This window comes from Macaca mulatta, chromosome X (genome assembly GCF_049350105.2).
Source record: "Macaca mulatta isolate MMU2019108-1 chromosome X, T2T-MMU8v2.0, whole genome shotgun sequence".
NCBI lineage: Eukaryota > Metazoa > Chordata > Mammalia > Primates > Cercopithecidae > Macaca > Macaca mulatta.
In genome coordinates this window covers 124,809,371-124,835,842 of record NC_133426.1, presented here as the reverse complement: position 1 = coordinate 124,835,842, position 26,472 = coordinate 124,809,371, and the positions used below count along the sequence as shown (strand labels likewise).

Below are 26,472 nucleotides of genomic sequence, written 5' to 3'. Positions count from 1 at the left end.
TTTATATACATAACCTTATTTTGTGTGGCACTGTTTTTTAATTGAACTGTTCAGAGGCTTTTAAAATGCTTACTTCTTGTTTTCAGCTGTATCTTGAGAACTGTCATTACCACAGAGGTGGCCACCAGATAAGTGAGGTGTTATTAATCTTCAGTATCCTTAAACAACTCAATAATTCTCTGTAAATAAGTCTCTAATGTCAAAGTAGAGACAATAACAGTAGACTATTTCAGTGTTTATGTGCCTAAAGAAAACAACTATTCATGTTCAAGTTTGGGGATGGGAGGCAGAAATGGGGAACTAGATGTCAAGAAAATTAAGTTCTACTCTTAGCTCTCTCATTAACTAGCAGAAATATCTTAAGCAAGGGATTTTAGAGTTCCTATAATTTCAGGGAATTTTGTCTTAAGACCCTTCATTAGTTTGAGAGTGAAGATATAATTTGTACCATGATTAATGATCTAAATATTATATCCTCTAATTTCCCTTAAAGTTGAAATATATAAAACATGGATATAATCTGACATACATGTACATACCCAGAAATGCTACATCTAGTTAACTAGAAAAATATTTTTTTTCTCCAGTGATAGTAGGGAGCTAAAAAAAAGAGAAATAGAAAAATATTTCTTCAAAATATTCTGTAGATACTAAATGGGGTAAATTAGATTTATCCTTTTTACATATTAAGGTAATTTTTCCCAGAGAAAGTTCAAATATCTACATAAAATAACATTATTAAACCACACATACATGGAAAATTTTTCAGAAAACTCTGAAGTTACACGTAGACATATTTGAGTACTGGTGGTATGTACCACTTTAAAGAAAACCTGACAAACCAAAATGAGAGCTTCAAAAGTTCACTTTTCCTTTCCAAAGCTTTCATCATAGGGCACCTTTAAATCAAATATTTCTGATGCATTTACTATCTGATCAATAAATATTTAAAAAATAAATATGCTTCTTACAAAGTTGAACAAAAATATAACTTTCAAGGGCTAGGCTTCCTTGCTCACCTAACAGCAGACACAAAACAAAACTCAAACTTCCAACATATTAATACTAATTACAAATATGGTAAATCTTTAAATCAAGCAAATTAATATATTTTTCACTTTACATACTGATCTTTTTTTGTGGTGAGAACATTCAAATTTTACTCTCTCAGCAATTTTGAAACATAATTATTATAGTCATCATGCTGTGCAATAGTTCTCCAGAACTTATTCCTCCTGTCTGTCTAAAACTTTGTACCCTTTGACCAATATTTTCCCATTCCCCAGCTGCTCCCTACTCCCCCAACCCCTGGCAACCACCATTCTACTCTCTGCTTCTATGAGTTCATCATTTTTACATTCCATATATAAGTGAGATTATACAGTAGCAGTCTTCCTATGCCTGGTTTATTTCACTTAACATAATGTCTTCTAGGTTTATCCATATTGCCACATATGACACGATTCCGTTCTTATGTTGGCCATTTGTCTGTATGTCTTCCTTTGAGAAATGTCTGTTCAGGTCCTCTGCCCATTTTTAAATTGGGTTGTTTTCTGGCTACTGAGTTATCTGAATTCCTTACATTCTGTGGGTATTAATCCCTTATCAGATGTATGGTGTGTTAGTCCATTTGCATTGCTATAAATAAATACCTAAGGCTGAGTAATTTATTAAAAAAAAAAAAAAAAAAAGAGGTTTAGGCCGGGCACAGTGGCTCATGCCTGTAATCCCAGCACTTTGGGAGGCTGGGGCGGGTGGATCACGAGGTCAGGAGATCGAGACCATCCTGGCCAATATGGTGAAAACTCGTCTCTACTAAAAATACAAAAATTAGCTGGGTATGGTGCTGCATGCCTGTAATCCCAGCTACTCGGGAAGGCTGAGGCAGGAGAATCCCTTGAACCAGGAAGTTGGAGGTTTTAGTGAGCCGAGATTGCACCCCCGCACTCCAGCCTGGCGACAGAGCGAGACTCCGTCTAAAAAAAAAAAAAAAAAAGAGGTTTATTATTTTAACTCATGGTTTTGCAGGCTGTACAAGAAGAGTGGTACCAGCATCTGCTCCTGGTGAGGGCCTCAGGAAGCTTCCAATCGTGGTATGCAAAGGGGTGCATCACATAGCAAGACAGGAAGAAAGTGGAGGAGGAGATGCCACACACTTTTAAACAACCAGATCTTGCGTGAACTCAGGCCAAGAAGTCATTCATTGTGAGGACAGCACCAAGACATTCATGAGGGATCTGCCCTATGACTGAAACACCTCCCACCAGGCCCACCTCCAATACTGAAGGTCACATTTCAACATGAGAATTGGAGGGGACAAAACATCTAAACCATATCATATGCTTTGCAAATATTTTCTCCCAATCTGTAGGTTGTCTTTTCACTGTTGTTTCCTTTGCTGTGCAATTTTATCAGACCAATTTTAGTCTGACACAATCTCATTTGTGTATTTTTGCTTTTGTTGCCTATGCTTTTGGGGTTAAATCTAAAAAATCATTGTCTAATGTCAAAAACAGCAAATTTTTGATTTTGCAACATAGTTTCTGAAATTGAAGACAGTGTCTATCAATGCAGGAACTGAATTTAAACATAAAAAGCAGCACTGAAACAGCTTCAAAATGAATTCTGATTCAAATAAGTACTGATATTCTACTAAAAAACCCACATGGCTTACAGATCAAATACTAAAATTTAGTGTGTTTTCCACTTAGGTTTTGAATATAAAGATAATTTTAAGATTAGTACTTCAGCAACTTTCAATATAAATAGAACATTTTAATGTATTATATCCTGTTTTCTATTAGAAAGTTATTTTCGGCCGGGCGCAGTGGCTCACGCCTGTAATCCCAGCACTTTGGGAGGCCGAGGTGGGCGGATCACGAGGTCAGATCGAGACCATCCTGGCTAACATGGTGAAACCCCGTCTCCACTAAAAATACAAAAAATTAGCCACGCGTGGTGGTGGGTGCCCGTAGTCCCAGCTACTCGGGAGGCTGAGGCAGGAGAATGGCGTGAACCTGGGAGGCAGAGCTTGCAGTGAGCCGAGATCGCACCACTGCATTCCAGCCTAGGCGACAGAGCAAGACTCTGTCTCAAAAAAAAAAAAAAAAAGAAAGAAAGAAAATTATTTTCATACACTAACATTTAGTTTATATTAACAAAGCTCATGTCTGAATATGAAATAGTTTATCACATGCTTTCTCCAGTCCCTATTCATTTAGCATTTTAATTATAGAAATTTTTTTGGCCAGGCATGGTGGCTCATGCCTGTAATCCCAGCACTTCGGGAGGCCGAGGCGGGCGGATCATCTGAGGTCAGGAGTTTGAAACCAGCCTGGGCAATGTGGCAAAATTCCATCTCTGCCAAAAAAAAAAAAAAAAAAAAAAAAAAATTAGCCAGGCGTGGTGGTGCACACCTGTCGTCCCAGCATACTCAGGAGGTTGAGGCAGAAGAATCACTTGAACCGGGAGGCAGAGGTTGCAATGAGCTGAGATCACGCCACTGCATTCCAGCCTGGGCAACAGAACAAGACTCCATCTCAAAAAAAAAAAAAAATTAGATATATTATATATATATAAAGTCACTATTTCAAAAAATGTACATGACTTCAAAACACTGTTCTGGTGATTTTATAAAACAGTATAGGAATTAGTTTTCTTTAATAAACTCTGACCTGATTGAGTGATAACCTTCAGATACGTGAAGCAAAATTTCATAATAAGGTCATTATTCCCAATGATAGGAGCCTAGTCATTGATTAAGATGACAATAACTACAACTTAACCAAAAGTTGCCCACTGATTTTTCCATGGGAAGCAAAATGTCAAATTCTTTATAAACTCTGACATAATAGTACTGCATTCAATACAACTGAAGCAAAAAGTACAAGTATGCAAACAAAGGGAACATTTTAGTAACCCTCTTAGATGGCTACACTTTGGAACTTGCTAAACCTGACTCTCTAATTTAGTATGTTGAGAAAGGTATCCATGTACTTTATAGAAATAAATACCAATTTGACAGAAAATATATTACAGCAGTCTATTTTTAAAAAGATTTCGATACAATATAACAACTGTGGTTTTTCTATCACAGTTATTCAAAGTGAGCACATTACCTACTGATATTACCTAGTGTTAAAGAAATTCACAGTAATCCTTTTTAAAATCCTAAAAGGATTTTTAAAAAAATCAGTCAGAAGGCAAGAGTACTTTTTTTTTTGGTATCTGAAGGAAACTTAAGAATCATTTAGACCAACTGTCTCATTTTACATGTGAGGGAAATGATGCCATGGGTTAAATTAATCCATTAATTCAACATTTACTGATTGTTTCCATGTACCAGGCATGGTCCCAGGTATTGGGTATAAAGTAGTGAACAAAACAGACATGGTCCCTGCCATCTTAGAACTTATGCTAAGACCTAGTGAAGACTAGGACCCAAGTTTCTTTGCTGCTTCTAATAACCCATGCAGCCTCTCTACACTAGTAAGTCTAATGTCCCTTATGGTTTCACATAGGTAGGTAGCCAGTCAAGTGAAACTATGGCCCTTTAGTAAGGCCTTAATTTATCTAGAAGTACCACCACAAATTTCTCAGGGAAAGCCTGGGGGTCCCAGAGACTGAAAGGACAACATGACATCAATCTGAAAGTACAAGAGCTATAATTTTAGCTACACAATAAAACAAAAGAGCGGAAACAGGAGACCTGAGTTTTAGTCCCAAATCTGCCAGTACAAATCTATGTGACAATAAATATTTAGGGGGAGTTTTTCCAACATTTACGTATGGCTATTTCAAATATATACAAAATTGAAAGAATAATATTATAAACCCAAATGTACATGTTGATCATGTTCAACAATGATCAATATCAGTACTCCTCTTCCACCCCTCAGCCAGATTATTTTGAAGCAAATCCCAGAAACCATTTCATTTTTAACCATAAATATTTCAGTACGCATCTAAAAAGGACAAAGATTTCTTTTTAAAACATAACCACAACACTATTATAAAATTTAACAATTCCTTATTATATACAATATATTATATTAAGAGATTATATATATTATATATAACACGCTGTTATATAACATTCAGACTTCCCAGACTGCCCAAATTTTTTTACATTTGGCTTATGTCAATCAAATAAGATCCGTATATTACAATCAGTTGATATGTCTCTTTCAATAAATCAGCAGGTTCCCCTTCAATCTCTCTTATTTCTTGCAATTCATGTGTTAAAGAAAGTAGGTTGTTCATCCTGTAGAATTTCTCATGTCTGAATTTTGTTGATTACATCTCCATGGTGACATGTCAGAAGAAATATATTTTTTTAAAACATGCATGAGAGATTGGAAGGATGGAATGGGCAGAAATCCAAGAAAAATTGCAAAAACCTGTAAGAACATTATCAGAAAGGCTGGCACTCAGAATGTGCTAAGATTTAAAAAAATACTGGAGACAAAGATTTTCTTTAATTTATACTCAGAACAAGCACAACAAATATAAAGTGCAGGTCTACTTATATATTGATAAGTATACATTATTATAATGTAAAAGGCTATCTCCACTTTTTTATTCTATTAAGATTACTGATAGTCAAACCAGAAAGGGAAAAACAAATTGTAGAATGAGGAAACTGAATCCCAAAGCATTCAAGGAAATAAAAGTACCTAACTATTAATATTATAGGTGACTTCCATTCTACTCGCCCAAATTATGTCCGAGTGTATCTGAGAATTTACAGAGCTCAATTTCCATCTAAAATCTTTGAAGAATCAGGGGAATGGAAGGGGATGATGTAAAGAAAACACTAACAGTCAACTCTGTAAAGCAGGTAGATGCCTAGATGCCACCAACTACAGACAGATTGATTTGATGTCAATTCCAAACAAATTTCTTAAGCACTGTTTAATTGTTTAAGAGCCCTATGCAAGGGGAAAAGATACTCATTAAGAGTCAGCAAGCATTCACGGAAGCCAATCATGCAAGATTAACCTAATTTCCTTTTTTGATAGGGTTACCAGCCTAGAATAAAAGAGAATATTGTATACACACAAAAATCTGGTTTTAAGCACTAAATTTTCTACCCTACCTGATGTTCTTACTAATGTCTTGGATGAGAACACTGACGGCATATCTACTAAATTTACAGATAACACAAAGTTGGGAGAGACAGGTAATATACTGGCTGACAGGACCCCAAAATACTTCCTTTTTTTTTGGAGACAGGGTCTTGCTCTGCTGCCCAGGCTGGAGTGCAGTGGCACGATCATGGTTCACTGCAGCCTCGACCTCCCAGGCTCAAGCAGTCCTTCCGCCTCAGCCTCCCAAAGTGCTGGGATTACAGGTATGAGCCACTGCAACCAGCAACCAAAATATTTCAATGGGCTAGAACAATGGGTCACATCTTAACAGTATGAAATGCAGTAGGGATAAATGTAAAATGCATGATGGGAGACACATGGCTTAACAGCAAATCATGTGAAAACACTTGGGTATTTTGGTTGATTGCTCAGACAAAGACTGTGATATGGCTGCCAAAACTACTATGTTTTTAGGCTGAATTATCAGAACTATCATGTCCAGAGCAAGGGGAATGGTAAATTCTATTCTACTTCTTACTGATAAAAGCACACTTAGGAACATCATATACTTTTTGAGATTCATTTTAAAAGGAACACTGATGAAATAGAACATATTCAAAAGAGAAATCGATTTGGTGAATGTTCTAGAAACTGAGTGGAATGATATAAAGAACTATCTAGAAACTGAGTGGAATGATATAAAGAACTAAGGATGGCTAACCAGAAGAAGATAAGGAAGAAAAGTAGTTGTTTTCAAATGTTTGAAGCATCATGCAGCAGAACTAGGACTAAGGGTAGAAATTACAAAGAGATAGGCTTTTGTTCAACCTAACAATCTCAGTACCAACTTGAGTTTACAAAAAGCAATGAGCTGCCTCCTTGATAAAGTATTAAAACAGAAACTCAATGATGTCTCAATAGGGATATTGCAGAAGGCTGGAACAGACAATCTCTGTGGTCTTGTTTCTATTTCTAAAGTCACAATCTCTTTAAACCTCAGTTTCCACACCTGTAAAATGAAGGAGTTGTATTAGTTGAGCCTTTAGGTCCCTTCATTCAGTCAACAAATCCTTATTGGTTATCTACCATGTGCCAGGCACTTTCGGGCATTGAAATATAAAGGGTGAGAAAGATCCAGCCCTTGCCCACAGAAAGGTCATAATCTGATAAGCTGAGGAAAATATAACAGATAATTTCAATATAAGGTAACAATTGCAATGAGAGACACAAGCACATGATAACCTTGAAATACAGAGGAGGGGCACCTAAGTGTGTATGTAAGTGGGGGAAGAGGACATATTTGGATAGGCTTTCTAGAATAGACCCTCCAGCTATTTCTACAAGACAAAATTATATAAGACTATAGAAGTTCTTTAAAACACTAAATAAATTTACACTAAACACTAACTTCAGCTTATTGCTCTCAACTGGCACTTGCTAAAGATGAATTTTTTTTTTTTTTTTGAGACGGAGTCTCGCTGTGTCGCCCAGGCTGGAGTGCAGTGGCCGGATCTCAGCTCACTGCAAGCTCTGCCTCCCGGGTTTTTACGCCATTCTCCGGCCTCAGCCTCCCTAGTAGCCGGGACTACAGGCGCCCGCCACCTCGCCCGGCTAGTTTTTTGTATTTTTTAGTAGAGACGGGGTTTCACCGTGTTAGCCAGGATGGTCTCGAACTCCTGACCTCGTGATCCGCCCGTCTCGGCCTCCCAAAGTGCTGGGATTACAGGCTTGAGCCACCGCGCCCGGCCAAAGATGAATTTTTCTGCTTACTGATGGATATTGTAGACTGCTGTAATAATTTTTACAAAGGAGGAGTTAGAAATCTAACTTTTAAAAATAAATTAAAAAAAACCAGATTTCTGATTTTTTGTTCTAGGAATCCTAAAGTTTATGCCTAGCTCATTTGAATTAATCACTTAATGCATGCTCTAGCTGGTGTTTTTCTTTCCTTTAATTTGGTGTATAATATATCTGAACAATCAGTAATCTTTCCAAGTAAAGACAAAAACTGAAGATTCACCACTGTAGACATCAAATAATAAAAATGAAATTTTCACAAACCAAAGAGTTTAATTATGTTAGATGTATTACAGCAGACAAGTAATCATTCTAGAATCTATTAATTGCTCGATATAATCTTTAGCCAACTGGTAAAATTTCAGAATGCCTTTTGACCTTACTTTTTGGATTTTGGATTTATTTTAGAAAGTATATACAGTTAAATGTTGCACACAGGCTAATTTTCTTATTGAAGTCTCTGTTTTAACTTATCTTTTAAAATGTTATTCTATATTTGATATGTGCAATGTGTACATGTAATTATTTAGCATAAAAAAATACATCTTGTCACTCACCACATTAACTGAGAATTAGCATTAATACCAGTGCAGCTACTATGTGCTTTATTCCATCTGCCTGCTGCTCCCTTAGAGGTAACCACTATCCCAGATTTCACTTATTGTTCCCTTAATTTTTTGTTTTCAAAAATAGTTTCATCATACATGCACGTATCCCTAAACAATATATTGTTACATTTTTCTATTTTTTTCTTTTTTCCCTTTTTTTTTGAGATGGAGTTTCACTCTTATTGCCCAGGCTGGAGTACAACGGCGTGATCTTGGCTCACTGCAACCTCCACCTCCTGGGTTCAAGCGATTCTCATGCCTCAGCCTCCCAAGCAGCTGGGATTGCAGGTGCCTGCCACCACGCCCGGCTAACTTCTGTATTTTTTAGTAGAGATGGGGTTTCGCCATGCTGACCAGACTGGTCTTGAACTCCTGACTTCAGGTGATCTGTCTGCCTCTCTGCCTCCGAAAGTGCTGGGATTATAGGTGCAAGCCACATTTTACTATTTTTGAGCTTTGAGCACTGACGCATTTTCCAAAAAAAAAAAAAGTGTTAGACACTAAAATAAACACCATTGCACCAAAAAAAACCTTAGTATTCCCGTGACAGTAAAGGTTACTCTTGTCATCGCATGGTGTATTTAAATCTCACAACTGTGCCTATATCTACTAGTCTCCTCCCTCTTCCCCACCTAGGGTTGCCAGATTTAGCAATTAAAAATATAGGATGCCCAGTTCAATTCCAATTTCAGATAAACAATGAACACATTTTTAGTATGTTTATCTGAAATTGGAATTGAACTGAGTGTCTTGTACTTTATCCAGCAACTCTACCCCACCCCCAAGTGAATTAGGTGGATAATTAATCCTACATTCTGTTAGTGTGTGATAAAGGGACAAAGCAGGAAGAATTGCATGGCCAATGCCATTGTATAAATATTCATCTGATTTTTTAATAGTGTTCACTGAATGGGGAAAAAATTTGCACGTGTCTATTCAGTCAGAGCTCTTCCAGACTGTGCATGCACTGAATAGGCTTAAATGCAAATACTGTATGTATGGTATTATGTACATTTATCAAAAATGCTCAGCAAAAAGCAGGAAGGTGTATAAACAGCTTCATTATTTTTGGCTTAGATTGCCCCACAAAACCAATATGGCTACTGTAACACATTGACAAAATCTCTAGATACGTGAATTGACTTATAATCACTGAAACTGTTCTCAGTCAACATGTTCAAAATGAGGTCAACCTGTACATGTCAAATAACCATCAACAGCCAACTTTCTAGATAAATATCAATTAAAATTATTTTGTCATTAAAAAGGGATTGTTATTACATATACAAAGTCACTTTAGAACGGTCTCCTCACTTTACAAAAAGGGTAGTAGAAATATTTCAGTTATATTATTTCTATATCAATCTAAAATCTGATGAGTCTTCTGTAACACGAAGTAGAATTTGCTTCTCAATTCTGTCAATGCATAATCTCACAATTTTCCCACAACTGAAGCACTAATAACTCCTAGATTTGAATGGCAATCAATACAAGTATGTATTAAGAACCCATATAGATTAGATTCCCCAAACAGAAGCTACTTGCACTGTCTTGCTTGGCTTACTGCAAAACTCATATTTTGAAATCAGCTACTGACATGGCCGACTATAGTAGGAATCTAACTTGGTTTTTCATAGCTTCTGCAAGTGGTTTTTCTCTGGGCAATTACTGGTTTTTCTCCAGGCAATTATAGGAACACCTTTTCCAATTTTAAACTCAGATCTTCAGCCCTCATGTGGTATGGCCTTAAGGTAATCAGGACTTAAAATAATGGTGTAAGTGCTTAGGCGTAGTTTTTTTTTTGTTTTTTTGTTTTTTTTTTGTTTTTTTTTTTTTTGAGACAAGGTCTCTGTTGCCCAGACTGTAGCGCAGTGTGGCATGATCTCAGGTCATTGCAACCTTCGCCTCTCAGGCTCAAGTGATCCTCCCACCTCAGCCTCCAGAGTAGCTGGGACTACAGGTGTGCACCACCACATATGGCTAATTTTTATTATTATTTCTTTTTTTGAAGAGATGGGGTTTCGCCACAGTGCCCAGGCTGTTCTTGAACTCTTGGGCTCAAGAAATCTGTCTACCTTGGCCTCCCTGCCTGACTCGGATTACATGCATGAGCCATTGTGCCCAGCCAAGTTGGCTTTTTAAAAATAACTTTAAATTTCTGTGGTTTCAAAGAACCAGAGACCATAAACCATCCTACAGTTAGTTTCTCACTCATTAGCTATAGACAGATTCTTCTGCCTCTTGGGCTTGGTGTTTTTCTATTCCCTACCTGAAGATTATCTAAAAACAAACACACAAACCATTCTGCGAATAGGAAGGAATCAGTGTGTAGACTAAACCTACATTTGCCACCTGCTTCATATTCAACTAAACAACTAGGAACTCAAAGAACCACCTCCTAAAGTACAAAAAGGAAATATGAGAGCAATCTCACACTTACCATTATTTTCAGACTTTTCATTATACTCAATGAAAAGAATATACCAGAACAATTGAACATACAGAAAAAAATTGACTAACAAGGTCTCTTTTTCTTTTCCTGTCAGTAAGAAGACTCACTTTTTCTTCAGGCCCTGAGGAAAAAAAGGTGGTTGGCTCTGCAGAAGCCTTTTGTCAGGTTGCAAAATTCCTAACAGACTCCTAAAGAGGTAAAAAGGAGCAATGACATGGAAGGAGGGAGTATAAAGTGAGTCAGCTAGAATAAAGCTGGTTGCTTGGGAAACACTTTTCTTACATGAAAGTGACTACAAAAGGTTCACCAGGAAATTACCCTACAGCTTGATTTTGTTTTTATCCCCCTCTATCCTTTGTTATAAGGGAAACACAAAAGTAAGATGAGCTTAAGCAGTGCACCAAGGAACTGAATCAAGCAGAGCAAAGAATAGCTTGCCTGTACAAAGAAGGTGCTAGGATTCTAAGGTCCTTGAGGTGAACAGGGTATGAGCATAGATAAGGACTTAGCCAGTCATTAAAGTAAGCAACTAATTAAAGAGTTTTGATTTCTAAAGCCCAGCAAGTTGAAACAGTAAGATTTGATAGCAAACTAAGATCAACACTGAAGTGCTAAGTCTGAACAGGGAATCGGGTATCTGGTGCTCGGAAAACATTTAACAAGAACTCTTTCTTGGGCCCACTGAGGCCAGGCAGAAAAACGACGACAACAAAAAATGAAGCAAAAAACAAAAATAAAAACAAACAAAACTAACCCTAGGTTGAACCAAAAATTAAAAACACTTCAAGTTTAGAGAACAAGAGACTGTTCTGCTTTGTTCTTAAATCTTGCTCTAAGTGCACAGCTTTTAAATTTTGGTATGTAATACTGTACACTGGAGTTGAAATGTATATAAGCACCTTCAACCTAAAGACAGTACTACTCAAACTGAAGAAATGGCATCTAAGAGAAAAATCATCTGCTGGCTTTTCAAACCCAAATCATTTGTAACAGTATCACTCTCATTCTCACAGTCCTATTTTAAGTTGACTACTAATATTTTAAGTTGACTATTACCAAAAGTGATAATCCCAACTAAATCTGAAAAGTCTAAAAACAGCAGTAAAAAAATAAGTGCTAGGCAATCATAAATTAGTCTGATTTTCCTAGTACATCCCAAAATGTCATGTAACTAGGCAGTAGAAAATAGAAATCACTCGAATTTTCTTGGATACAAAGCAATACTGGTTTATTGACAACATTCACAAAAAGCTGAGAATATAGTTATGACAATTATCTAATAGAAAATTAGCTGAATCTTCAAGATGTGAATTGTTACTTTTATTACCTTTTGAAAGGACATTTAAATTTTAAATACTATGAAAGCGTAGAATATATCTAAAATTAACTAATAATTATTTTATCAATGATATTAATAGAAACAGATAGAAAATTTGGCACAATGGCCCTATGTTTTTTGAAAGGTTTTGTGGCAATATTTGTAAATGATCTTTAATGAAATCAAAGGAAACTTTGTTGTGAAATATACATCTCTTCACATACAAGGTAATTACAAAACTTCAAGTGGACCTTTTCACAACTATATCTTATCTAAAATGACAACCTGATTTTTCAAAAATGATATATGTAGGGCAGATTTATGCCATATTCCTAAAGGAACAGCTTGATAATGTATTTACTGACATAAAGAGAAAACCATTTTCCTGGGCCTACTCAAGAATTCCAAAATAAAAACATTCTATTCTGCACATTCACAACCATTCAATAAATACCTACATTAAAACAATAACACCAAGGTAAGGCAGTTATATCACAATGTCCCAATTTGTTAAAGTAGGTTAGAATAAATCTATTAATGACTTAAAGTAATTTCCAGTAAAATCGAGACAGAAACAGATAACTAAATTTATGCCTGCCTAGAAAAATCAATATCTAATTCAATCATGCTAGATCACTGTTACTTTTGAAAAAGTAAACGAGATGTTGGGCTACAGGCTGTATTATAGAAGCTTTATCAAGTTAAAGTGCTAAAATTTTTTTTTGTTTTGTTTTGAGACAGAGTCTCACTCTGTCGCACAGGCTGGAGTGCAGTGGTGTGATCTTGGCTCACTGCAACCTCTGCCTCCCGGGTTCAAGGGATTCTCCTGCATCAGTCTACCGAGTAGCTGGAGGAGCTCCTCTGTGCCACCATCCCCGGCTTTTTGTATTTTTAGTTGAGACAGAATTTCACCATGTTGGCCAGGCTGATCTGGAATTCCTAACCTCAAGTGATCCACCTGCCTCGGTCTCCCAAAGTGCTGGGATTACAGGCATGATACACCATGACTGGCCATATTAATATGATTTTGTAAGTTACCTAAAACATTAAATGGAGTACTAATCTGTGTGGTGTGGTGGTTTTTCCTTTTTTGTTTGTTTGTTTTAGATGGAGTCTTGCTCTGTAGCCAGGCTGGAGTGCAGTGGTGTGATCGAGGCTCACTGCAATCTCCACCTCCCGGGTTCAAGTGATTCCCCTGCCTCAGCTTCCCAAATAGCTAGGACTACAGGCATGCACCATTATGCCCAGCTAATTTTAAAAAACTTTTTGTAGAGATGAGGTCTTGCTACATTGCCCAGGCTGGTCTCAAACTCCTGGCTTCTCCACCTCAGCCTCTCATGGCACTGGGATTACAGCCATGAGCTTCTGTACCTGGCCAATCCTTATTTTGAGCAAAACAGGTAAACATATTTATAATTTAAAACTATTTTAGTTATACGAATTCTGAGGTTTTTAAGAGTTAAAAATTACGTCAAATAAATATAAAAAAAGACAGACATATGGCTTTTAAAAAATAAAGACCCATACAACTATTCAGTCTTTACTGTTCTCTTCCTGTTTATTCAAGGGCTACAAAAGCAAGATAACACTTCCTATTAGTTTTCTAAACAGCTTTCTCAAAATGAATTAATCTAAAGTCCATTCTTTCTATAAACTATAGACATCATTGTTGTTAAAAGCTTGCTTATTTGGTAGCTGCTGATGATTAAGATACTTTTAAGTCATTTTAGCTAGTTTCTGACTACAGGTGTTCACCCCCATGCCCAGCTAAATTTTGTATTTTTAGGTTTCACCATGTTGGCTACAATGGTCTTGATCTCCTGACCTCATGATCTGCCCGCCTTGGCCTCCCAAAGTGCTGGAATTACAGGCATGAGCCACCGTGCCCGGCCGTGTGTGTTTTAAGAGTCAGGGTCTCACTCTGTTGCCCAGGCTGGAATGCAGTGGCACGATTATGGCTCACTATAGCCTTGAATTCTTGGGCTCAAGTAACCCCCCTCTACGCCCACCTAGCTGGGACTACAGGCAAATACCACCATGCCTGGTTAAGTAAAAAAAAAAAAAAAATGTTAGAGACAGGGTCTCACTATGTTGGCCAGCGTGGTCTCAAGTACCTGGCCTTAAGGAGTCTTCCTGCCTCAGCCTCCTGGGTAGCTGGGATTACACACATGAGCCACCACACCTGGTGGGGTACTTATTTTAAAAAGTAAATGCCAGTAACTTCTAAATAAAAATTAGCATTCTAAAGCACCTATCACGAGCCCCCCTTTTTAAAAATTTAAATTGATAAATTCTATTAGTGAACTGATTACACAGACTTCAAGATTTCTTGTTTTTCTTCTTCTGAGTTCACTGCTCATCACCAAAAATGAGCAGAGGAACAAAACTCAAACCAAACTATTTATTTTTTAAAATTAAAGAAAACTTACTGTTATTATCTTTGATAAAAGTTTTGATGGGAAAGTTGTAAACTAATGACAGAACTGAGACTGTCGTGTAACTGGTAGCTTTTAATTATTCGTGTTTTCCTGCAATACCATGAATAACAGAAACTCAAATATATTTCAGTAAAATTTGCTATTATTTTCTAAATTTAATTTCTATGCTTTATATACTTGAATTTCTACTTCTATATTCTTTTTCTAATGAAATGTATATCAGGCCAGGTGCAGTGGCTCATGCCTGTAATCCCAGCACTTCAGGAGGCCGAGGAGGGAGGATCACGAGGTCAAGAGATCGAGACCATCCTGGCCAACATGGTGAAACACCGTCTCTACTAAAAATACAAAAATTAGCTGGGCATGGTGGCACACCAGCTACTTGGGAGGCTGAGGCAGGAGAATCACTTGAACCCGGGAGGCGGAGGTTGCAGTGAGCCAAGATCGTGCCACTGCACTCCAGCCTGGCAACAGAGCGAGACTCTGTCTCAAAAAAAAAAAAAAAAGAAAGAAATATATATCAATTACTTGATATATATATTCTACAAAAATCTTCAATTATCTAGAATGCTTACCTACAGAACACACTACGTAGGTCAAGTTCAAGCCCTTTACTATTTATTATTAAAAATTATTCAATCTTATTTATATCTTAAATAGTAATTACTAATCATTTAATTTTTTTGTAATTACCCAGCTATTAGGAATACATTTTTCCCATTAGTTTGAAAGCCAATAGAGGTTTGATTAGGTAGAAAATGTTAATAACTACACTCTTTGTGACTACTACAAAACACATTTGAAGGGAAAGGGAAAAAGAAACATTTGTGTTTCTAGTTAGAGGCTTGCGGCCAAAAAATGAATCAGTTACACTAAAATAAAAACAAAACACAATACAGTACTGTGGCCTAACTAAGCAACTGACAACAATCTATAAAACAATTATAGTTAAAAAAAAAAAAAAAAATCTGGGATTAAGACTTTTTGACATGGCACAGAAACCCAAATCAGCAATGGCTCACATCCTGAGGGGGTTTCCCTTAGGAACAAAGAACATAACCCTTTGAAATGCAGTGAACAGTGCCTGGGATTCCAGCTCTTTCAGAAGCAAGGTCATTTTCTGACCTGGCTACCATACCGTAATCAATTATGTCAAAGCTTAAAATGAAGGGCATAAAAATACTGCTTTTTATTGTTTGAAACAGTAACTTTTTAAAAGAACTTTGAAAACAGACGCCCACCGTTAGTTAGCGTTATGGCGTTATCGTTCTTTGCATGTAACATGTAGCACTATAATATTTCTTTCTTACTGTGAACACATTCATTCCTGAAAAAAAGTTGGTAACAAGGAACTGATAGGAATGCAGGATAACTGGCAACACCTCCCAAGGTTTCACTTGTTAACATTTAATATTTACTGGGTATAGGATGTCCCTAAGTTATGAAGATCCTATACATCCAAAGCACTCTCCTTGCCTCAGCTTCCTTACCTACCTCCTCTTATAGGAACTGGTACCTGTGTGTGGTTAGGGGTAACTGCAGATTGGAGAGAACCAGGAAGTTCAAAAGCAGAAGAAGTTGTGAAGAGCAGTAGATACCACAGAGCATGCTTACTCACCACCCTGTTCCCCAACTAAACCTTGTGTGCGCTAGTACACATAACTGTGGACTATGCTGGGAAATAAGGCAAAGGTTAAAAGTCAACAGCTAAGGGCTATGATCTGGGACATAACAGGCACAGTAACATGCACTTAAAGGAAAAAGAACTGATCTCAATCATTAACCTTAACCCTTAAGCCAAGCTAATAAAGATAAAATACCGATTGCAAAATACAGACAAACCTACTTGCTTTCACTCACAAAGCTACTAGTTTTATCAAGCTACCTGTTCATTTTGCTCACCTATCTTTAACTAATCCAAAGACTAAGCCCCACCTGTAACACTAAACAATCTTTATCAACTTGTCCACCATATCCAATGTAACCAATTTTTTCCTTACTCCTTCCAAAAGTTTCCCACCCTTTATATTTCTTCCATCACTGCCCTTCTCAGTTTTAAGGGACAAGAAGTAGTTATACTAGGAAATTTCTGTACTAATGACGTTAAGTAAGCTAGGAAAGAAAAAGCTGGCAGTGAAAGGGGTGGAGTTGGGGCTGAGTGAAATGTTCAATCCACCTGCCATTTTAGTTTGGCATGGATAGGTAATATATTTTAAAAGACAGATTTAAAAAAAAATTCAATTTTTAACAGTACTGCTAATAACCAGAAAGATGATTCCCTCAGTCTTCCAATTTCGATGAATACTTTCAGGCACAGAATTAAGACGACTGTGGATATTAAGTTCATCCACAGCTATTCTTACCAGTTCAAGAACAATGTCAGAAAGAATACTCTCACCTCTTCTCTTGAGCTTGCTTAGTAATCAGGATGCTTGCTTCTGAGACAGTGAGTTTGCATATAGCACTGCATACTGTTTATATGTTCTCTAGAAAGTTTGATTTGTGGTTCATAAGAATGCCCACGATTCAATGAGTTTTGTACTGGAATAGTCTATTACAATTAGTAGCGGCCAGGTAGGTTTTATACAGATATAGATAGCTTATTACAGGTATGGCTTGTTCTGTATAGGATACCTATTAGAAAATACCATTCAATGTATACCTATGTAGCAAAACTGCACGTTCTGCACATGTACCCCAGAACTTAAAGTATAATAATAAAAAAAAAACCATTCAAGTTTTCCCTTAGAAGTTTCAAAAAATCTTATATTTCATCCTCAGAGTTTTTTAAAAACTGACTCCTCCTTTGAAAAAGTTTAAAGATCAGGACTCTGGAGAAAGTGAAACCGCTCTAAAGTCTATTTGTACAATTAAAGATTTCCTTGAAGCATTATCATAATTTATAGTTTTATTGTTTTTGCTTTTATTTTAAAGAGACAGAGTCTGGCTCTGTTGCCCAGGCCAGAGTACAGTAGCGTGATTGTAGCTCACTGCAACCTTGACCTCTCGGGCTCAAGCAATCCTCCTGCCTCAATCTCCCAAACAGCTAGGACTACAGCCATGCACCATGATGCCCTACTACAACTTTTAAAAACTTTGTAGAGATGAGGTCTTGCTACATTGCCCAGGCTGGTCTCAAACTCCTGGCTTCAAGTGATCCCTCCACCTCAGCCTCTCATGGCACTGGGATTACAGCCATGAGCTTCTGTACCTGGCCAATCCTTATTTTGAGCATAACAGGTAAACATATTTATAATTTAAAACTATTTTAGTTACATGAATTCTGAGGTTTTTAAGAGTTAAAAAAGTATGTCAAATAAATATTTAAAAAATGAAAGACATATGGCTTTTAAAAAATAAAGACCCATACAACTATTCAGTCTTTACTGTTCTCTTCCTGTTTATTCAAGGGCTACAAAAGCAAGATAACACTTCCTATTAGTTTTCTAAACAGCTCTCTCAAATTAAAATGAATTAATCTAAAGGCTAAACATTCTTTCTACAACCTACAGAAATCATTTTTGTTAAAAGCTGGGTTATTTGGTAGCTGCTAATGATCAAGATGCTTTTAAGTCATTTTAGCTAGTTTGTGATGATACTGAGTCTAAAATCACATTTGCAAATATATTTCGTAAATGGTCACCCTCGATCTGGAAATCAATTCTACCTGTTATTATAAAGGGATGGCTACTGGATGCAGTGATGCAATGCATTCAATCTTCAGGGCAATGACTAACACTGGATTGAGAAAATTAGTATGAGGAAATTGCTGCCTAAACATGTTTTTGTTAAACTGTATATGTTGAAAATGTTTAAAAAGGTTTGGAGACAAAAAGGTTTTGTGGACTTAAAAAACAACTGACTCTGATGGAATGCCAAATTGTGAACTGCCAGACAGTTGCCGCTGGTAATAGAACTCTAAGACCTGAAGCGCTCTGGCAGAACCTGATTATATGGTAATCCTAGTATCTGAGAGAAGGCAAAAGAGCTAGAAGAATAACTGATAGAGTGGTTGCTATAGTAACCAAGATAAATTTGTATACTGACTGAGGAAAAACACTGGGGTTGCCATCAGGTATGAGGCCCACATTATGTCGTAGGTGCTTTTTCCTCGGTTTTGAATCATGAGATGACAGACTAACACAAAGACTGCTGAGTTTGAAATAAGGGAATAGAAAGAGTTTCACTCTGAAGAGTAGCTGGTTAGCTGAATAATATCCAACAGTGAGAGGGGAACAGACCTTGTGAAAGTTTGTAGATATTAGCCTAACTATGGATAGAAATGAGAAACATAGGTTATTTATCAATTCAAGCTAAATATCAGTAGGACATCATAAAGTACCTACAATTTTTGTTACTTTAACTTTGATTTGAGGTATTTCTTATAGGTTATTAATCTCTTAGAGAAGGGGTTATTTAATTCATGCTGTGAACATGTTTATCAAAATGATGGGATTTGTCGTATCTCAGTTATCCATGCCCTAGGAAGCAGCACTGTAACCTGGTCTCTATACTTACTGCTGGGGCTACCTTTACCTCCTCCACCTCCATCACCACAACCTGCATGATCTCTTTATACTCCCTTCCTTCACCTCTAATACTACCCCAGGAAGTAACTACCAAAATTGCAGAGTATGAGGAAGAAACAAACAGCCTCTTAAAGGTGCTTCCCTGGCAAATTCACCTGATTTTGTCAAAGTCTTAATGAACTGAAGAGTACAAACACATGTCTTTGGTAATGTAAAGGTTATACAGTAAGTCTAAAATACCAGTAATTAGAAATTATTTTCTGTTTAAGACCACCACTGTACTTCACATCCTAAAACTATTTAGGTTTTTAATATTTTTTAAAATCAAAGGCCAGGCGCAGTGGTGCATACCTGTAATCTCAGCACTTTGGGAGGTCGAGGCTGGGTCAATCAGTTGAGCCCAGGAGTTTGAGACTAGCCTGGGCAACATGGTGAAACCTCATCTCTACAAAAAAAAAAAAAAAAAAAAAAAAATATATATATATATATATATATATATATATATAATTAGCCAGGCGTGGTGGTGCACATCTGTGGTCCCAGCTACTTGGGAGGTTGAGGTGGGAGGATCACCTGAGCCTGGGGAGGTTGAGGCTGCAGTAAGCTGAGATTGCACCATTGCACTCTAGCCTGGGTGACAGAGTGAGACCCGTCTCAAAAAGCAAAAAAAGAAAACAAATTGTATCTGTCCTATCTTATGAAGTAGATTATCACAAGAAGAGAATAAAATTTTCAATTTACAGGAGTTCATACAGATTCAACTTGAGCCCCCAAATTGCCATGCCACTATGGACTATCCTACCCCCATGAGTTATCAATTGACAGTTGGAAGTCACTAAATATAACTTGTTTGTTTATTTATTTATTTATTTATTTTATTTTTTTGAGATGGAGTCTTGCTCTGTTGCCCAGGCTGGAGTGCAGCGGCACAACCACGGCTCACTGCAACCTCCGCCTCCCGGGTTCAAGTGATTCTCCTGAACCAGCCTCCCAAGTAGCTGGGTGTGTGCTACCATGCTCAGCTAATTTTTGTATTTTTAGTAGAGATGGGGTCTGACCACGTTGGCCAGGCTGGTCTCGAACTCCTAACCTAAGGTGATCCATCTACCTCAGCCTCCCAAAGTGCTGAGATTACAGGCGTGAAAAATGGTGCCTGGCCGTATGTCACTAAATTTAGAACTTGAGGCCGGGCGCGGTGGCTCAAGCCTGTAATCCCAGCACTTTGGGAGGCCGAGACGGGTGGATCACGAGGTCAGGAGATCGAGACCATCCTGGCTAACACGGTGAAACCCCGTCTCTACTAAAAATACAAAAAAAAACTAGCCGGGCGAGGTGGCGGGCGCCTGTAGTCCCAGCTACTCGGGAGGCTGAGCCAGGAGAATGGCGTGAACCCGGGAGGCGGAGCTTGCAGTGAGCTGAGATCCGGCCACTGCACTCCAGCCTGGGCGACAGAGCGAGACTCCGTCTCAAAAAAAAAAAAAAAATTTAGAACTTGAATTTACTAATTAATATGTAGAGGGTTTTTTTTTTTCTCACTTCAATATGATGTTACATGAGTGTGATAAAACAGCATTGGTAAATATATTTCTATCACTTCACAAAACCTTCAGTAATCAAATTTGTGATCAAATGTCAACTCATCAACAAACAGCCATTTTTAAGGAAATTTTCCTAAAGTAATAAATATTGCACAGATATTTTTAAAATTAAAATTTGTATCAATTTTCAATTCAGTGTTTCTGACACCTAAGTAAAGTGAGAAGCTGAGTTTTCAACAAAGGCAGCTACACACCTTTTTGTTTTTCAGACCTAACAATTATTCAGGACAGTTTGGTCTCAGTTCCCATGACTTAACATTTTATCATTATTCCAACCTGAATGTGATAGACTGCAGTTAATACTAACTAAACGCCTAAGAATAAAATAATACAAATAATCACTGTTCTTAGACAAGCTATTTTGCCATTGTTTTTCACCCTGGCTTGGAGAAAACTAGTGGGCAAAACTTAGGATTCTACAACAGTTCAAGGCCTCTGATAGGCAAGGTATGAAGAAACAGTCAAGTAAATCACCTTAAGAGCCCAGCTAATAGGGTAAGTGCCAGAAACCGATGGCAGGAATACCCAGCAATACTTTCCCTCCATCCACAGGCATGGTAGCATGGTATAAGTGAGGCATCAAGAGACCTGGGCGCTAGTTCCAAGTCTGCCCTTATTAGCAATGTGTCACTTCCCCTCTCAGATCTAAATTTCACTTTCAGTTAAAAGGGAAGGCTGGGCTAAAATGATCTCCAGTCCCTTCCTACTCTAAAAATGTTATGATTCTATCCTTCTTCCAAGGCCTCAAAAATATTTTGGCTGCCACTAAAAAAAAAAGAGTGCTGAAAATGTTACATTTATTTTTACAACATGTTCTCAGTGCCAGCCTCTAGTATGTGTAAGTATAAACCACATGAGCTAGCAGGGGCATTCATCTCATATATAATTTACCCAGTGAATACTTAATTTCAAATTTATGGGTCTTGAACTATGTACCAAACACCATTAAGTTAAACTAAAAGGTTAAAAAAAAAAAATCACAGAAAGATTTAGCAACAATAAAAGCTTATCAATACAAGCACACTATTAAACCTCAATATAAAGACATTTAGAGTTGGAAGGGTTCTCAAGAGTGTAATCCCCTCAATTTAAAGACGAGGAAATAAATGACTCACAGTCCAGCGCTCTTTTCTAGTATACCACACAGTTCCTCCTCTCTTTCCTGCTCTATCAAAAGACAGCCCGGTAGCAGAAAGAACGCCAGACAGTCAAACTGATCAGGTTCTAGACCTAGCTCCACCATTAATTTGCTGTGGCAGCTTTTACAAGTTCCTTTCTCTCTCTAGGTTTCAGTTTTCACAACATTTTACACGAAGGAGTTTAACTAGATAGATGTCCCTTCTAGCTGCAACAGAGTATGATCTTGCAAAATTCCTATCTGACAAAACGAAAACACACTTTGCTGAAAGAAAGTGGAATTTCTTGCCAAGAGAACAAAAAAGTTTGGGCTGCTGGTTTTAAAGATGTATCAGTTAAATTCAGCAACTTGGTCCTAAAGCATTTTACTCCAGAATCTACCAGGGGAGGATCTCTCTCCACCTCTCTGTCCCTGCTCTCACTGCCCTCCACAGAAAAAAAAAAAAAAAAAATACTGGACTAGGAGTCTGAAGAGCTGGTTTCAAATCCCAGTTCTGCCACTTAAAAGCTCTCTCCTAGGACAATTCACTTAACCGTCTCTGAGTCTAAGGTTCCTAGGCCAGGCGCAGCACAGTACTGGGAGGCTGAGGCGGGCAGATCACGAAGTCAGGAGTTCAAGACCAGCCTGAACAACATGGTGAAACCCTGTCTCTACCAAAAATTAGCTGGGCGTGGTGGCACACAACCTGTAATCCCAGCTACTCAGGAGGCTGAGGCAGGAGAATCTCTGGAACCCGGGAAGTGAAGGTTGCAGTGAGCAGAGATCACGCCACTGCACTCCAGCCTGGGTGACAGAGCGAGACTCCGTCTCAAAAAAAAAAAAAAAAAAAGTTCCTCATACGTAAAAATGAAGGTAAAAATGAAGATAAAAATGAGAAAACCTGGGCCTGGCGAGAAGGCTCATGCCTGATAGTAATCCCAGCACCGTGGAAGGCTGAGGTGGGAGGACTGCTTGAAGCCAGGAGTTTGAGACCAGCCTGGGCAACATAGCAAGACCCCATCTCTAAAAAAGCCTTTAGCTGAGCAGGGTGATATGCACCTGTGGGAAGATAACTTGAGCTTAGGAGTTTGAGGCAGCAGTGAGCCATCATCTCGCCACCTCTCCATCCTGGGCAACAGAGTGAGACCCTGTCTTGAAAAAGAAAAAAAAAAAAAGAAAAAGAAAAAAGAAAATAATAAAGAAACCCTGACCTAAAATATCAATAAAAAAGCATTATAAATATGGTATATATTGCAAAGCTGGGCAAGTGAAGATGATCTGCCACTGTGGAAAAGTAGGCTATATTGGAATTAAAAGTCTAAAAAAACCGGGCTGATTCTTATTAAATTTGCTTTCAAAGAGTAGATTAATAAAGCCGAAGACATCATTGGAAGGAAAATGCAAGACATAAATTAATTTTAGGAAACAGCCTGTGTATTAGGAATGTGCTAATTAACAAAACACAAGATAAGTCTCCACTGCCTATTCAGTTTACTACAATTTGTTGACATAGTCTGTGTACCCCCAAACACACAACAGCAAGGAACATTTCTGAAGTGCCCAAATTCAGTCTATTAACCTTAGAAATTGTATAGTTTGCCACTACAGATCATATCAAGGAACAGAACATATTTCTGATGACCAGTATCTAGTTACGCAATCTGTCTCCACAAATCAAGATTTCTCACTACATTTCCAGGTTGTAAGTTGCCCACCCAGATCTCCTCATAGTGTCTTATGCAAATGATACAACCTTTCACAAAGGACAGAGGAACATGTAAATGATGCTAACCTTTTTCTGCCCTCTCAGTGCTGCCAGTTCTTTTCAGATGCAATTCTCCAGATTAGTCTATTCTCTTTCCAATCCTCTAATACAGAAAGGAGCCCTGAAATCCACAAACTGACCCTGTAGTTTTATCCATAGAGCTCAACACACTTAGTAATTGGGCAGGTTAAAGTTAAAATTAGAAAGCTGAGTTCCGAGAAACTTTTTTAGTCTTCACCTAATATCAGAGGATCAAAGTGCTTGAGAAGCTATATTATCTCATGAGGGAAGAAGTGACTCTATCAATTCTGTCAAAATGACTCATCCGGTTTAGATAAGTAAAATAGCTCCAAGTTCTATATATCTCCCAAAGTAAGCTCTGTGTAAAGTTAACAAATATGCCAATGCCAAGAAAGGAAGGAGACGAGCACAAACACTTTGAATGCTTTCTCTGTGCCCAGGTACTGGACTAGACAGTTTACACAGGTCCTGACATAACTTGCGTCCTTTGAAATTAAACTTACTCAATGGAAAGAAACAATATCCACAGAGTAGTTCTAAACTGACCATCTCATAAACTGATGATTTCCCTCCCCCACCCCAATACACACACACAAAAGTACCAAAGGACTTGGTCTCTCATTTAATCTGAATTGTCAGTTCATTACTGTGAAGGGAAAACCACACACACAAAAAATTAAATTTCACGGAAATCCAATACATTTCAAAACCCAAATGTATTTCCTATCCTCTGCACTTAGCTCTAAACTTGTCTCAGATATTGAACTTGAAGGAGATTCGGTGCCATCTCAAGATTGGCCATTGCCACCCCAAAATCCCACAACAGTGACATGAAGGTTGTTGGAAAGACACATATCTGAAATCTACCAAAGTACATTGCTTTCTGATTTTATTACTGTAACTTTTTGGTGTATATTGTGTATAAACACACATTAGTTTTTAGAATGACTTCTAGCATGCATGGCTAACTATACTTGCATCACAGGGGGTATTTCTCCCACGGAGTAAGTATGAGAATTGAAGGCAGTGAACTTCTGGAACCATATTAGTCCTTTATACTAACATACAAATTTTACCAATCATCAAGTTCGTACAGCATGAAAATATATTTCACTGCCTCTACTTCCACGTACATTCATAGGGGAGTTCGGCGAAATTGCTTTAAAGCACTACTCCAACTTTGAAAAGTGGAGAAGTGGGTAAGTAAATACAAGTCCTAGTCAAGCGAGCATTCCAACTACTGTACTTCCTATTCAGAATCACCCATATTAATCACCACTAAAACATCGTGCAGAATTAGATAAAGAACACAAAGCTGGGGCTCTCCTTCCAATCACCAGATTACTCAGCACTTGTTTGTCCCTCTGCAGTCAGTTGTGCACATTTCTTCTGTCTGGCCATCCTTTTAGACCGCATTCTTCCTAATAGGGACCGTGTATTCGATTTCCTTTAACTCATGACAAGGTGTTATTTTAATAAAACACTGTTGATCTAGAGTACATTCGCTAGAGGACTTTCTTAAGCAAATACCCAACCTTCCCCCCCGCTCATTTTCGCTGTGTGCAAGAAAAAGAGGACGGCAAATAGGGGAGAGTTACAGCCACCTCTGAAGTGAATAGGTAAGTTAGCGGTAAACGGGAGGATAAAAAACTACAAGTTACATTTCTCCTGTTACTGCTCCTTTAATCTACGGTCTCCGAGGCCAAAACGGATGTTTGAAAGGTAAGCTCAGAACCCCACAGATACAAATCTCCGACTCTCAGGCACGTAAGCTGTTCCCCCTCACAGAAGGCTGGATCAGAAGAGAAACGGGCTCCGAGAGAGACCCTGGGACCGTTCAGTAGGGAAACGGCCGGGAGGCGGCCCGAGGTGGGCGACTCCCCCTTCTCCGCGTCACCCCACCCTAAGAAGCCCCAGGTCTGGGTTCTGAAGTGCTCCAGTGAAACGGAGAGGAACAGCGGTGGCGGACACAGCGGGACCTGGGAGGGGTGTAGGGGGAAGGCACAGGAGATGCGGGGGGTCTGGGATGCCCGGCTTCCTGGCCACAGCTGCAGTTACTTACCCCACGGGGTAGCCGCCCCCTAAGTGCACATCTTCAGGGGCATCATAGAATTCCTCGGTGTCGCTTTCCGACGCCATTTATAGGACACACCCGCGGGTGAGGGGGCCGGCGCCGCCTGGAGGAAGGGTGACTCTTGTCTCCTCCTCGTCGACCTCCACCCGGGCGAGACTGGGGAAGTGGGTCCCGGGCGAGGCTGAGGGAGCAGACGATCTGAAGAGAGGAGACTGTTAAGGAAAGGTGGCCGCCCTCAGTTGCCGGGCTTCGGGAATGACCGGCAAAGCGGCCGCCTGAAGAGGCGGCGGTGGGTCCACGGACTGTTGCTGCCACCGCTCCCAGTGATAGGTGTATAAGGAGCGCAAAAGAGGCGGTGGCTCTTCGCAGTGGGGGAGGAAGGGCGCGCCGGCGACAGCGGCTCCACTTTCTCCCGCAGCAGCAATTTACAGCAGCTGGAAGAGCTAGTTGCCCGCAAAATACCGACGCGCACCTACCCTCGCGAGATTTCGGGAGGGGCGGTAACACGTGGGCGGGGCGAAGAGGTGGCGGGGGCGGTTCCAGAGAGGCAGCGCTCTGATTACTTCTGCCTGGGAAGCCTATCAAAACGGCGCAAGCGCGTTGAGGGCGTTCGGTGAGGACCGGAAGTAGCCGAGAAGGGAGGGGTTGAGCCTCCCGAAGGGAGGA

The 26,472-nt window shown here is 38.7% G+C and overlaps 1 protein-coding gene and 1 long non-coding RNA gene across 13 annotated transcripts in view; one reads left to right on the top strand and one right to left on the bottom strand.

The window, feature by feature from the left end:
• Positions 1–26,266, bottom strand: part of WDR44 (WD repeat domain 44) — a 102,150-nt gene extending 75,884 nt beyond the window's left edge. For 11 of the 12 annotated variants that reach the window (XR_013412586.1, XR_013412585.1, XR_013412584.1 and 8 more), the window contains exon 1: positions 25,795–26,266. Coding sequence is in view for 9 of the 12 variants with exons in the window: in XM_077987901.1 (XP_077844027.1) it covers positions 25,795–25,871 (77 nt within the window). In the remaining 3 variants the exon portion in view is untranslated. 12 annotated transcript variants of the gene reach the window in all.
• Positions 13,343–26,313, top strand: LOC144338796 (uncharacterized). The gene is made up of 2 exons (XR_013413168.1): positions 13,343–13,543; positions 22,991–26,313. It is a non-coding gene; the product is annotated as an uncharacterized LOC144338796 (long non-coding RNA).
• The last annotated feature ends 159 nt before the right edge of the window (positions 26,314–26,472 follow it).